Here is a 13,467-nt window from a genome sequence, read left to right on the forward strand (position 1 = left end):
ATATAGATATATATATACATATATAGACATATACATATACATATATGTCTCTTATTCACAGTGTAACTCCTACCCAACTTGAATATCTTCCACCAAAGACATTGTTTACTTGCATTCCCTGTTCAATTCCTGTCCAGAAAAACATTCATCTCAGAAACTACAAACATTCACTATTTAAATTCCTCAGCAATAGGATGCATTGGTACACTGCTTGTTGTAATCTTACTTTTGTACCAGGATACTTGTGTTGGACCTGTGTCCCTCATATTCACCCACCTTTTAAGCTCTTCAGTACCAGACCCTGTTCTTCTGTGTGATGAACTCTCTCTATACCAGTCAAGGCAGCTGCTCCGTCCCTTCCTGACCGGGGTCCGTCCCAGAGTTCCCTCCCTGGATCTCTGCGAGGGACGAACAGGATAGCCTGATCTGGTCGACCATTCCCATGAAGAACCAAGGCACTGTCAGGTTCTAAGAAGCCGGTAAGATAGAGGAAATCCTGGGGAGCAGTCAGCTGCAGGTTAATCAACAGGGAAAATATATTTTCTAAGGATGAAGACAGCTTAGATGTACCTGGTTCTGGTGGAAGGGGTAAGGGATGTCGTTGGTCATGTAGCGGGTTGGATGGGATAGGATGATGACCACGTGGTTGCTGGAGGAGGTAGAAGGTCCCAGCTTGTCTGCCTGGGCCTCAATGAGTGAGGCCAGCTTCTGCCTGCGGAGCTCGTATTCTGTCTGGGCTATTCCAGGGGTCACCTCCCCTGAGGAGCAGAGGAAGCACGGGTTCTGAGTCCTCAGAGGAACAGCACTGATTGTTGACGTTCACACAGTTTGCAATAAGCCGTAAAGAGTGCCTACCATGTTTGATGAGGTGAGGATGAGTGTAAGAACTGGGCTGGCCGAGGTACCGACATGGAACCAGCTTTGGTTTCAAACTTCCTGGGTTCACAGAAATACGTCTGCATGGGCACCAGATGAATCCTACACACAAGCACATATTTTTAAGTTTAGTCATTTACAAACACTGACAGGTTTTTGGTTTTTTTTAGAGAAAGACTCACAATTATTAGATATTGTTAAAAAAAGTGCATTTCGACTAACACAGACTGTAAACCTGAAGTTTAGAACAGATGAGACAAATAAAATCGAATGAAGTTTGTTTTTCTTTCCTGGAAGATCCTGACGGGTGTGCTGGAGCTGCTAATGAGGTATATATATATAAAAAAAAACAACCTACAAAGCTGTTAAACCAGAAAGAGCTCTTTAGCAAATTTGCAGGGTGAAATTTCTCCTGGATTTCTGTTTAGCTCCTGTTGCCTGCAGCTGAAACGCTAAAGAAAACACCTGTGGGATCAGGTGCTCTCAACCTATAAAGACAATCCTTCATGATTTTGTTCTCTGATCAATGCACTGACCGAATACTCTGATATAACGTTGAATTCAAAATCTCAAGAGGGTGTCAGCTGGATTAACTCATTTGAAAATAAAAGTTCAAATCCTTTTCAGAGGGTCCTGATCCCAAGAACCTGCAGTGATTGTGTGATATGAACCAGATCGCACACGGCAAGTAAGCCATTTAACATTTTATATTCTGTTTTGCTTTAAAGCTGAGCTGGACTTTCTGTCAACATTCACTGAAGTCCCACCACAAATGGTCTCATGGTCAAAAAGTTACTCTTATGGATGTAAAATATGGAGAAACTACATATGAAGATAGAAACCTGTGCGCTTGTAACTCTGATTTGTGCACCTGTAGAAAAAAATGTTTACTTGAATTGAATGATTTCATAAAAAAAAATAAAAAGGTTTTACATGAATATTTTTAACTCGTTGTTACAGAAAAAAATTGTTGCAAATATGTAATATTACATTTACGCGAATATGATAAGAGTTTCAGACTCGTAATCTATTTTTAACTTGTGTGCAGTTTGTTTAACTTGTATCTATGTTTTCAGTACAACTTGAGCTCAAAGTTAAAACTTCTCAAATCTGCCATTAGGAGAGCAGAAAATGTGAAAGCAGGTCGGTGGGAGGGAGAGCGTTGCTAGGGCAACGGGAGGGCGGTTTTGTGTTAACCAATCAGAATGAGAGCTCTGCGTGCAGTGGTGGGCTGTAACCAAGTACAAGTACTTTGTTACTGTACTTAAGTACATTTTTCATGTATCTGTACTTTACTTAAGTAGAGTTAAACGTGGGTACTTTCTACTTTTACTCCACTACATTTAATATTAAGTATCTTTACTTTCTACTACACTACATTTCTATAATGCGTTGAGTTACAAGTTACATTCACGTTGTGCTTTGTTATTTGTTTGAAAGTAACTAATGTTGAGAGGGGAGTTAGTCCTTTGAATCACTGCAAAGTGGACAGGTAACGTTAGACCTGCCTTCAAGAAGAGCTGGATCAATGACGTGTACTCTAGTATTTACGTCATTGAGCTGGGAGCACCCGCAGCACCACTAACACACCCAAAATGGATTCCACCGTGGAGAGTCAGCCAGAAGATATGCTCCACACATGGACTTATTGAAAGTCTATTGAAAGATTATTCCGTACAGAAGGACAGATTCTCTCCCAAAAAGAGCCAGACTGGACTCAAAAAACTTAGAAAACCAACTTCTTCTGAACTTGAACAAGAAATTCTTGCTGCAACATTAAAATGTGTCAGTTCATGATGTTAGGAGACAAGAGATGTCTCCAAATGTCTCGACACTCAGGTCCAAGTTTTGAAAATGGTGTCAGGAAGTTAAAATATTTTTCACTATTGACCCATTACAAGGCCGACTAAACAGTATTTTAACTAGAGTTGATGACAAACTGGAGTTGAAATGATCAGAGTCTATTCCATTGTTAGGTCTAAGCTCCTTTTTTCTGTCAGACAACTTTTACTTAAATGTGTTTACAGCAGTTAAAATGACACATTGGTTTTGATTTGTGTTAAATAAAAACTTTCAAAGGTATACAACATTTTTCAGTCAGGTCATCTGGACAGTTTCTTTTTGTTTTGTGCTGAAACGTTTCGCCTTCGATCCGGAAGGCTTCATCAGTCAATGAAACACACAACACAACTGATTCTTCCACCAACATCTTACTCCAAAGTGGAACAAACCAGTACTGCTTGTGATAAGATGGTCTCTTTGGTACGCCCCCTCCTCCATTGCCGGCCCTCTTCCTTGTTGACAGTCGTGTCAAACTGGTTGAAAACAACAAAGTCCATGCTCAATAATCCATCTTATCACAAGCAGAACTGGTTTGTTCCACTTTGGAGTAAGCTGTTGGGGGAAGAATCAGTTTTGTTGTGTTTCCTTGACTGATGAAGCCTTCCGGATCGAAGGTGAAACGTTTCAGCACAAAAAAAAAGAATCTGTCCAGATGACCTGACTGAAAAATGTTGGATCGTATACCTGGATTATTGAGCATGGACTTTGTTGTTTTCAAAGGTATAATCATTCCTCTTTCTTATTTTGCTTAATGATATTTAACTCTGCATGTCATTCCTGAATTTTGATGCACAGAATCACAAGTCCAACGGTGTCACAGAGTAAACACAATAAAAACATGAATTATCTGCAGCATTGTTCATTAAAATGGCTCAACACTATTAATGTAGTACACAAAATATACATACGGTAGGTACACTTAATGATATTGTAGACTATTGCATTAGATGATACATTCAGCAAGTACTTTAACTTTAATACTTTAAGTATTTTTAAAAGCAAGTACTTATTTACTTTCACTTAAGTAAAAACGTTAATGTGGTACTTCTACTTTTACTAGAGTACATTTTTGTCTGTTTATTTGTACTTTTACTTAAGTACAGTGTTTGAGTACTTCTTCCACTGCTGTCTGGGTGTCATGTGATTACGGTCAGTCGGACTCTACCTCCATCTCAGCTATGCAGTCACTGACACTGTGGCACACTAAGCTGGGGTAGTTTAAATTAAGAAAAAAGCCCCTGCCCAAAACATAAAAATAAAAATAATAGTAATAATAAATAAAAACAAAACTTTGTAACTGTGTGCACTGCTGGTTACTCGTCTACAATCAAGATGCTATTTTTCCAGTATGGTCTAATGGGAACTATATTCAAGGATTTTTTTTGTGTGTGTCATACCAGCTCACATTTTCATGTTTATGGTACGAAATTCGGACTCGGGTCTCAGATCTCAGATCAAGAAGCCTAACAATAAATACAAAAGAGTATAAATATATTTATAAAGTTAAAAAATGTAAGATGAAGCTGAATTAAGTGCAGCTCGAGTTCAGCAGTCTGACAGTTGCACAGTTCTGAGCCTGGTGGTCTTGCTCTGAATGCTCCTCAGCCGCCTGCTTGACAGGAGGGACTGGAACAGACTGTGTGCAGGATGAGTGGAGTCCTTCATGATGCGGAGCCTCCTGCATTGTGAAGTGTAGAGGTCCGAGGTGGTGGGAAGTCTGCTCCCCACACTCAATACAGTTTATATATTGATATTGCCGTGCTTTTGCCTTCTGGTGCAATGGAGGTGTGTTGGTACAGGAAGGTACACGACAAAGAAAAGGATCTCTTTCATGAACTTTACTTCTTCTAGTAACAGGTAAGTTACAATGGCAGCTGAGTTGTTCTGACTGAAACACTGTGCCATTTAAGTCTTGAGTTCTGGCACAGAGCGTTTTGCAGTGTCCATGCAGAAATCCACGAGAACCGAAATAACTCAACAGAACATGGAACATACAAGTCTCGCGATGCTATGTTGTCTAGATGGCTGTGTTGCATTTACTGACCTAAAATAGGCTCGGAAAACTAAAACAAAATACAAAACCAAGCTTAAAGGCTGATAAGCTTAACGTGCCTTACATTATAAAAATGCAAAGCGTTTTGGAGAACAAGTCCTGATGTAAGCTCAATCATTCAGGTAAATGAATAATAATTAAAAAAAAAAGTTAAATCAAGTCATCTGGACTGATTAACACAAACACCTGGTGTGAACAGGAGCCATTTGAACAGCCCCTTAATGTAGGAGCATCTTGAAGGCACGCAAAATATTAGAATAACCCCAAAAAGAGATTTATAAACTCCTTCAAGAATCCTGTAGAAGTTATTTCTGGAGTATACTAGTTAAACTTCACAAGAAAACTGGCCTGAGATAGTTTATGTATCCCCTCAGGGATGTGTGCTGAGCCCTCTCCTGTTCACTCTGCTCACGTATGATTGTGCCCACTCATCCAGGCTGTAATATTGTAAAGTTTGCAGATGAAACAGTGGTAGTGGGATGCATCACAAACAATGGTGAGTCCAGCTACAGGCAGGAGGTGAACACCTGCAGAGCTGGTGCAAAGAGAATAACCTTCACATCAATGTGAAGAAGACAAAGGAGATGATTGTGGACTTCAAAAGGAACAAACACACCTACACCCCCCTGAACATAAGAGGATCTGCGTTGGAAGTGGTCTCCAGCTACAAGTACTTGGGTGTACACATGAATGACAACCTCAGCTGGAGCAACAACACCACCAGCCTGATCAAGAAAGCTCATCAGAGACTCTACTTCCTCAGACGGCTGAGACGAGCTGGTCTGGGAAGTTCAGTCCTCACCTCCTTCTACAGGTGTGCAGTGGAGAGCATCATGTGCTCCAGCATCAACGTGTGGCATGGAGGCTGCACAGCTGCAGAAAGAAAAGCTTTGCAGAGAGTAGTGAAGGCTGCACAGAAGTATGTTGGAGTCAGTCTCCCCACCATCAGACATCTACACCTCCAGATGCAGGAAGAGGGCCACCTGCATCATGAAGGACCCCACTCACCCAGCACACACACTTTTTGCCCCGCTCCCCTCAGGAAGGAGGTTGAGCGTGAACCACATGAGATACGAATGACAAATAAATCTGACTTATGTTGTGATGAATTTATGTGAATTTGTTTAGTTTTGTGTGATGAATGCAAATGTTCACACCAAATAGACTTTCAAGTTTGTTGGGTTTATGTTTTCGTCCTACTGTAGGAAGAAAAAAAAGTTTTATAGTGTCATCTCCCACCTCCAGCCCTGGTCCGCCGCGGCAGCAGTCTGACAGCAGACCTCACGGAGCTGCAGACCGGGGACATGTTGGAGGACACCGATCAGTCACTGCATGTCGACCCTCTGAGGACACAAAGAGTCGCCCACAGACAAGTTATGAGTCCTGACAGCTGCTCAAAAACCTGTTACATGAGGTTAAAACCCATTAACTTTAAGGTTTTCTCAAGTTTTAATTGTACACTTCCAGTTGAGAGTTACCTTTGATAGCTTACCGCTCTCTGTTAGCCATTAGTAAAGTGCTGCCCTGAGTTTGGTTTGTCAGGCAGATACATTTAACTCCGCCCCCTTCTGCCATCTGCTGAACAGAGCTGCTCTTATTTATCTCTTTAAAAACCTAGCATTCCTCAAAGACATGTATATTGCTCGCCTCTTGCCAGATTTTTTTTACTGATAAGAAATGACAAAAGTTCGAGTGGAGTAAATCTTTAAAATTGTTACACAAAATATTGCAGAATCTGTTTGCACTGGAGCGTGTGATGGGACTCTTAGCAACATTAGCTCAAAATCTGTAAAACAGAGTTGCTGATGTAAAAATTTTGTTAATGAGATATTATGCTAACAGACTGGTTGATGCAAAGTTTTAAACCCTGTTCTGGAACAATCAATTAGTGCTTGGATTATGTGTTGAAAATGACTCTCAGCTACTACCAAACACAATTTTAGCTCAACATCTGTAAAATTCACTAGGTTAGCCATGGACATATTTGTGTTTGCTAAGTTTGATTAGCTGTGACAGCCATATTTAATCAGGTTCCCCTTAAAAGTTAATTAGGAGTTGCAAAACAGACAAACAAAAACATGTTCCTTCACCTTTCATGCAGGTCGTTAAAAAAATAAAATAAATGCTCCTTTTTAGAGTCGTCCAAATGGTGGAGGTGTCAAATTAGGTTGGACACGTGTTTCTGAGCGACAAGGAGAAGGCTCGGCAGTACTTCAGGGTGTGCACTGATGCAGCCTCTGCATCATGAATTAATGATGAGGAGGAGCCGAGCCATGAGGTAAATCATTGGACTTGCCCTTCTCTTCCTCTGGTTGCTACAGATATCCTGAACTGAGGTTTTCCTTAAGATTACTGGATCACAGGACACCTTTACAAGGTCTCATAAAAAAAACCAATTTAAATAAATTAAAAAATAGAAAGTTCTGCTTTCATAAAGACATCTTCTGATGTTAGTACTGTCTGGTGGCGTGCAATATGCATTCCTCCATGAAATGTTAGCTTTCTAATTGTAGAAGCAGGGATGACTTTCTCCTGCTCCTTTACCCAGCATGCATCATGTTACTGTGTGCATGTGCTGTTTCCTTCACCCATTCATCTTTAATAGATCTGCATTCATCACTAAATATCATTTTCATCCAGTCATCCACTTCTCTTGTGTCCACTGTAGCTTTGTTTTTATCTCTTTATTTGTTAAAGGGATAATTCAGATCTTTTTAAGTGCCGTTCTTATCTTATCTGTTGCAGATGAGCTCAAAAGAGGCCAAGACTAAAGGAACAAGACTAAAACTTGACACAGTAATGTTGGGGTGGTTCATATTAATTCTAGGGGCACTTCCAGCTGGAATATCATATTTTTTGCATTAATAACCGTGTCAAGTGGAATAACTGATGCTGTCAACCATGTTGTATTTCAGTAAAATATCTCAAGAATTAATGGATAGATTGTAATGAAACTTTCAAACAGAAATAATTAGATGCACTTCTACAGCCGACTAAGTTTTGGAGTCGACCCATTCAAGATGGCAGCTACAGCTTATGAAAATTATCCAGAATAAAAGTGACTATACCTGAACTTATAAATAATTAGGTAAAGTTTGAGCTGAGAGTCATCCTCAACATGTATAATGAGCACTAACACATACCAAATGACTGCTTTTCTTAAGGTTTTTAATGACATCGCTGAAGCATTGGATGCTAAAGATTATTGTGCTGCACTTTTCTTAGACCTGTCTAAAGCTTTTGACACTGTGGATCATAACATCTTGTGTCATAAGCTCTCAAAAAAAATTTTCTCAGATCACACCAGTGGTTGGTTCTCTAACTATCTCTCAGATCGGAGGCAATGTGTTCAACATAATGGTGTGGTCCTCCAGTTATTTAACAGTCAGCAATGGTGTACCACAAGGCTCAGTCTTAGGACCCACCCTCTTTACAATCTACATAGTTAATGTAGGTCAGAGCATCCTTGATGCATCCATACATTTCTATGCTGATGACACAGTTGTTTATTGTTGAGTTAAAACAGTTGCTAAGGCTTTCCATCTTTTGCAATCTGCCTTTGACATCATCCAGTCAGATTTGTTCCATCTCAAACTTGTCTAAAATGCTGATAAAACCAAAGGGATGCTTTTTTCAAACAGGAAGTCGGTCCCAGCAGTTCTTCCTCTATTTTTATCCTCAAATGGTGTCCCTATTGAGTTTTTTGATTCCTATAAATATTTGGTTACCTTGGTCGACTTGCATCTCTCTTTTAAGCTTCATGTGGAAAACTTGATAAAGAAACTGAAAGTTAAACTGGGTTTCTTTTTCAGAAACAGATTCTGTCTAACTCTGAATGCTAGGAAACACATTGTAACTGTGACTTTCCTTTCCTCCATTGACTATGGTGACATTATTTAAATGAACGCTCCTACAAGAACCCTGCAGATGTTGGATGCTGTCTATCATGGTGCACTAAGTTTCATAACTGGCTGTGATTATCGTACCCACCACTGCTCCCTGTATTCACTGGTTAACTGGACATCATTAACTTCACGCAGACTCTCTCACTGGTACATTTTCATCTTTAAATCACTTCTTGGTCTGCTGCCTTCATACATCTCCTCCTACATGTCTCTGTGTGAGTGCAGCTACAGCGTGCGCTCTCAGGACATTATTATATGCAGTGTTCTCTAGGCAAAAGGGCCTTCTCCTACTCCGCTCGTTTATATCGGAATATCTTACTAAAAGATCAGACGCTCTCGACCTTGACCTCTCTAAGTTGCTTTAAACATCTGTTAAGTTCCTGGCAAAAACCAGTGCAGACATGTTCCTGTTTTTACTTTTCTACACCTTATAATCTAGCTGATTTTTTTTTTTCTCGCTACTTTTCCTTTTGACTGTCCTTTTGGTTGCTATTTTGTTTTGATTTGTTAAAAAAATAAATAAAAAAAATTTAAATTTGCATGCATCGTTTGTGAATGTTGTTATCCACTGCTGTCATCACTCTTTGTTAAAGAAATCAGATCTCTCTTAAATGAATCCCCGAGGCACAATGGGATTAACCTGTATAAATAAATAGAGGATTATTTTTTTTTTTTTTTTTTTACCCTTTATTTATACAGGTAGTCTCATTTTTTGAATGAATGAGAGAGAGAAAAAAAAGATTGCATAATGTCCTTTTCAAGGTTTGACCAAAACAGATTTACCTCCAACATTTATCAGGATAAGAAGATGTTCTTAGTTTAAAACTCTGGCATCAAAGTCAGCGGTCAATACGCATTCCTTCAAGAAATGTTAATTTCCAATCCGGACACCGTAGTTTGCCTGACGAGGGTGTACCTGTCAGTCCAAAACGAGGGCACTAATTTACCCAGATCTTTAGGGCTGTCCGATATTTTGCCTGAATGAAACACTTCGCTTCCTACATAGAAGCGGCGGCGTTGGTGTGGAAATAAATTCGACTCCAACCTTTCTCCGCGGTGTTCCTCCTCTACATTGTGCTTTTTTAAAAAAAAAAATCAGGTGAGTTTGCTTTTATTTTGCATAAAAACACGCAAACGCCGTATTTTATTTACGGCTCGTGTTTACGCGGTTTCCGTGTTATCATGCGTCAAACCGTCGCGTCACGCATTGATTCACATTTCCAGAAACTTCTGGCTTTCGAACGCCAAAAATAGTCGTTTTGCTACGTTAACCTGGGCGTTTTGGTGTCAGAAGGGTGAAGTTTGTGTATCTTTGACTGAATAAGGTGAGTGGGGCTCGCTCGTTCGCCTCGCGGAGCTGTAACCGCAGGGAGGGTATTAACGTTAGCAGCTAAGCTCACCACCAAACAAAGCCCGACTTGATGAAGTTGTTGCTTGTTTTTCACACTCGTTTCCACCCGCCTGCAGAGCTCCGTGTGCTGGACGGTGACACACCACCATGGACCCTCGAAAAGTGTCCGAACTCAAGGGCTTCGTGCAGCTGTGCGAGTCCAACTCGGGGATCCTGCATCTTCCAGAGATGAGCTTCTTCCGGTCGTGGTTGCAGAGGTCAGTCTGTTTGATCACTGCTTCCTGCAGCTGGGGTGGATTATTAACTAAATATGTTCTTATTCGTCTTGTATTTTACCACATTTAAATCCAACACATTGTACACCTACCACGTGCTCTGACCCGCCCACCTTCCAGTAAAAACCATTCATTCAGAACCTTACATGTGTCAAAGTCAAGGCCCGCGAGCTAAATCAGGCCCTTGTTAGCATCTTATCTGGCCCCACAAGATATTTTAAATGTAAAATACTTCAACTTTTCTCATTTTACTTAAAAAGCTGATGGATGCTTAATTTGGTGCATACTTCTCATGACAGCTGGCTAATTTTGAAACCAAAAACCGGTTTAATTTTCCAGTAATCTTATTTTTCTGATGTGAAAAGAGCAACGGAGAACGTAAAAAGAGACCAATCAAACTGTTTTTGAGGGACCTGCAACCAAGAAAAGATGCCTGGTGTCAACTGAAGCTGGCCTGTAATTTTGGCCTATTTTGTAACAGAGTTTCACACTTTTCCTGCAGGTTAGGTTTAAAGTGAAGGTATGGGTTCATACTAGTAATGGGGAGGAATGGGCAGCATGGTGGCGCAGTTGGTAGAGCTGCCGCCTTTGAGCGAGCTGGTCACCTCGGTTCAAGTCTAATCTGGGGGGCCTTTCTGGGTGGAGTTTGCATGTTTTCTCCGTGCATGTGGGTACGGGTACTCCAGTTTCCTCCCACAGACCAAAAACATGCACGTTAGACTGATTGGTAACTCTAAATTGTCCCTAGGTGTCAGTGAGAGAGTGAATGGTTGTTTGTCTCATTTGTCTCTTCGTGGCCCTGTGATGGACTGAAGATCTGTCCAGGGTGTCCCCCACCTCTTGCACAGTGATGGCTGGACATGGGCACCAGTGACCCCCACGACCTGAAAAGGAAGAAGTGGGTAAAGATAATGGATGGTGAGGGTAAATGGACAGTCATATTCTTTCAAGAGGTTGTCCACGAAAATTGTTGGTTGTCCACAACCTTTACAGTACAGAAGGTAAAAATGTCAAGAAAAATGTATTTTATTAAGTATACTGCACTATATGCAAAGTTTATACAGATGTTCTCAGTCGGCCATCTTGTGGCCTGCTTGGAATTTCCAAACTACTGCGTGGCTGAGTCTTCTGAGCTGCTGCAGTAGAACTTCCTTGTTCTCCTCCTCATCAGACTTTGCAAGAGAGGCACTCGCAGCGTATATAAGGCCGAGATTAAAGCAGAATTTATTTTTAATCGTTTGACTCAAAAATTTTATGTCCCTAGAGGTTTCCCAAGCACCTCCACCCCCAATACTACACACTGGAGAGCTTTTCCTGCATACAGGCCATTTCTCAAATGTTTTCACATAGAGAAGCCCCTCCCCCAGGCCTGGCTCCAGGGTGGGGCCCGGTAACCCATGTCCAGGCAAGGGACACTGAGCTCCTTGATGTCTGTCCATAATAGTCTTTGGAATTTTATGCTTCCTAAAATATATAACTTTTGACGTTTTTTACAAAGCGGTTAAATAATTTAGTGCTTTCATGTTGATTTTTACCTATAAAATATCATAATTACTTTATAATGGTGATGGACAGTTCAGATTCTGTGTTTAAAAATGGTAAATCAGAGAAAAGATCGATGTTACTGAACAGTTTACACCTGGGTTCTTTGTAGATGACATGGTTCGCTTGAATAAAAACTAAAAACATGACTTCTCTCCTCATTTTTCATTTATGGTCATTTGATCTGTACAAAAGCTCAGTACCTGTAAGTGCTTTTCTTCGTACCAGAGTCTTTAAATGCACTGTGTGTTTTTGTTTCCATTTAAAACTGTGCTGTTCCTTCATTTAATTGTTTCAACTGTTGTTCTGCTTTTCATGCTGCTGATTTGTTAATTGTACCTCTGTTCAAGACGGAAATAAGTGTTGATGAGAATGCTGCATCCTTAGAAACGGCAGGAAAAACCTGTAAACTTATTTAATTTGTGTTCAGCAAAGTAAAATATTTCAAACCCATGTATTTTGCTTCTAAACTGTTCTCTTTAATTTTCTCTTGCAGTATGGGTGCAACAATTCCCCCTGAAGAAAAGAAAAAGGATTCGTGTCAGGTGATTAGGACTCAATATTTTAAAATGGTGAAAATAATCCAGGTGTTTAACAGAGTGTGTTCTGACCATCAGGGCGGGTGTCCCTGTGGTCCTCCTCCTTCAGCAGCTTCGCCTCCTGAACCCGAGCCTGCTGTGGCGTCTGAGAGCGAGGAGAGTGAAATAGGTACTGTGTATCCATGGCAACCGTTAACGCCACAGTTCTTTAGTTCTAATTTTACTCTCGGGTTTTTAATGTGTTTCAGGTTTATGGTAGATCGAATGAAATATCAAACTGTTTTATTTACTGAATTCAAATTAAAAAATTTCAAGATGGCCACCAAATCAACGCATTATACAAACCGTATTCCAAAAAAGTTGGGTCACTAAACAAATTGTGAATAAAAACTGAATGCAATGATGTGGAGATGGCAAATGTCAATATTTTATTCGTAATATAACATAGATGACAGATCAAAAGTTTAATCTGAGTAAATGTAACATTTTAAAGGAAAATATGTTGATTCAAAATTTCACAGTGTCAACAAATCCCAAAAAAGTTAGGACAAGTAGCAATAAGTGGCTGGAAAAAGGAAATTGAGCATATAACGAACAGCTGAAAGACCAATTAACACTAATTAGGTCAATTGACAACATGATTGGTATAAAAAGAGCTTCTCAGAGTGTCAGTGTCTCTCAGAAGCCAAGATGGTAAGAGGATCACCAATTCCACCATTGTTGCGCAGAAAGATAGTGCAGCAATACCAGAATGGTGTTACCCAGCGTAAAATAGCAAAGACTTTTAAGTTATCATCATCAACCGTGCATAACATCATCAAAAGATTCAGAGAATCTGGAACAATCGCTGTGCGTAAGGGTCAAGGCCGTAAAACTCTACTGGATGCTCGTGATCTCCGGGCCCTTAAACGTCACTGCACCTCAAACAGGAATGCCACTGTCAAGGAAATAACAGAATGGGCTCAGGAATACTTCCAGAAAGCATTGTCAGTGAACACAATCCACCGTGCCATCCGCCGTTGCCAGCTGAAACTCTACAGTGCAAAGAGGAAGCCATTTCTAAGCAAGCTCCACAAGCTCAGAC

At 40.4% G+C, this 13,467-nt stretch overlaps 2 protein-coding genes across 2 annotated transcripts in view; one reads left to right on the forward strand and one right to left on the reverse strand.

The window, feature by feature from the left end:
• xpnpep3 (X-prolyl aminopeptidase 3, mitochondrial) overlaps positions 1–6,271 on the reverse strand; it is a 31,220-nt gene extending 24,949 nt beyond the window's left edge. Inside the window, exons 1-5 of the mRNA XM_037688874.1 lie at positions 6,250–6,271; positions 6,011–6,114; positions 856–978; positions 571–758; positions 277–496 (exon numbers count right to left, since the gene is read on the reverse strand). Coding sequence (XP_037544802.1) covers positions 277–496; positions 571–758; positions 856–978; positions 6,011–6,077 — 598 coding nt within the window. The 5' untranslated portion in view covers positions 6,078–6,114; positions 6,250–6,271. The remainder of the gene's footprint in view (positions 1–276; positions 497–570; positions 759–855; positions 979–6,010; positions 6,115–6,249) is intronic.
• A 3,618-nt stretch (positions 6,272–9,889) lies between these two features.
• Positions 9,890–13,467, forward strand: part of st13 (ST13 Hsp70 interacting protein) — a 10,571-nt gene continuing 6,993 nt past the window's right edge. Inside the window, exons 1-4 of the mRNA XM_037688875.1 lie at positions 9,890–10,001; positions 10,144–10,284; positions 12,341–12,389; positions 12,462–12,552. Of these exons, the coding sequence (XP_037544803.1) occupies positions 10,175–10,284; positions 12,341–12,389; positions 12,462–12,552 (250 nt within the window). The 5' untranslated portion in view covers positions 9,890–10,001; positions 10,144–10,174. The remainder of the gene's footprint in view (positions 10,002–10,143; positions 10,285–12,340; positions 12,390–12,461; positions 12,553–13,467) is intronic.

The sequence above is a fragment of the Nematolebias whitei genome, chromosome 15 (genome assembly GCF_014905685.2).
Source record: "Nematolebias whitei isolate Nwh7 chromosome 15, NemWhi1, whole genome shotgun sequence".
Classification (NCBI taxonomy): domain Eukaryota; kingdom Metazoa; phylum Chordata; class Actinopteri; order Cyprinodontiformes; family Rivulidae; genus Nematolebias; species Nematolebias whitei.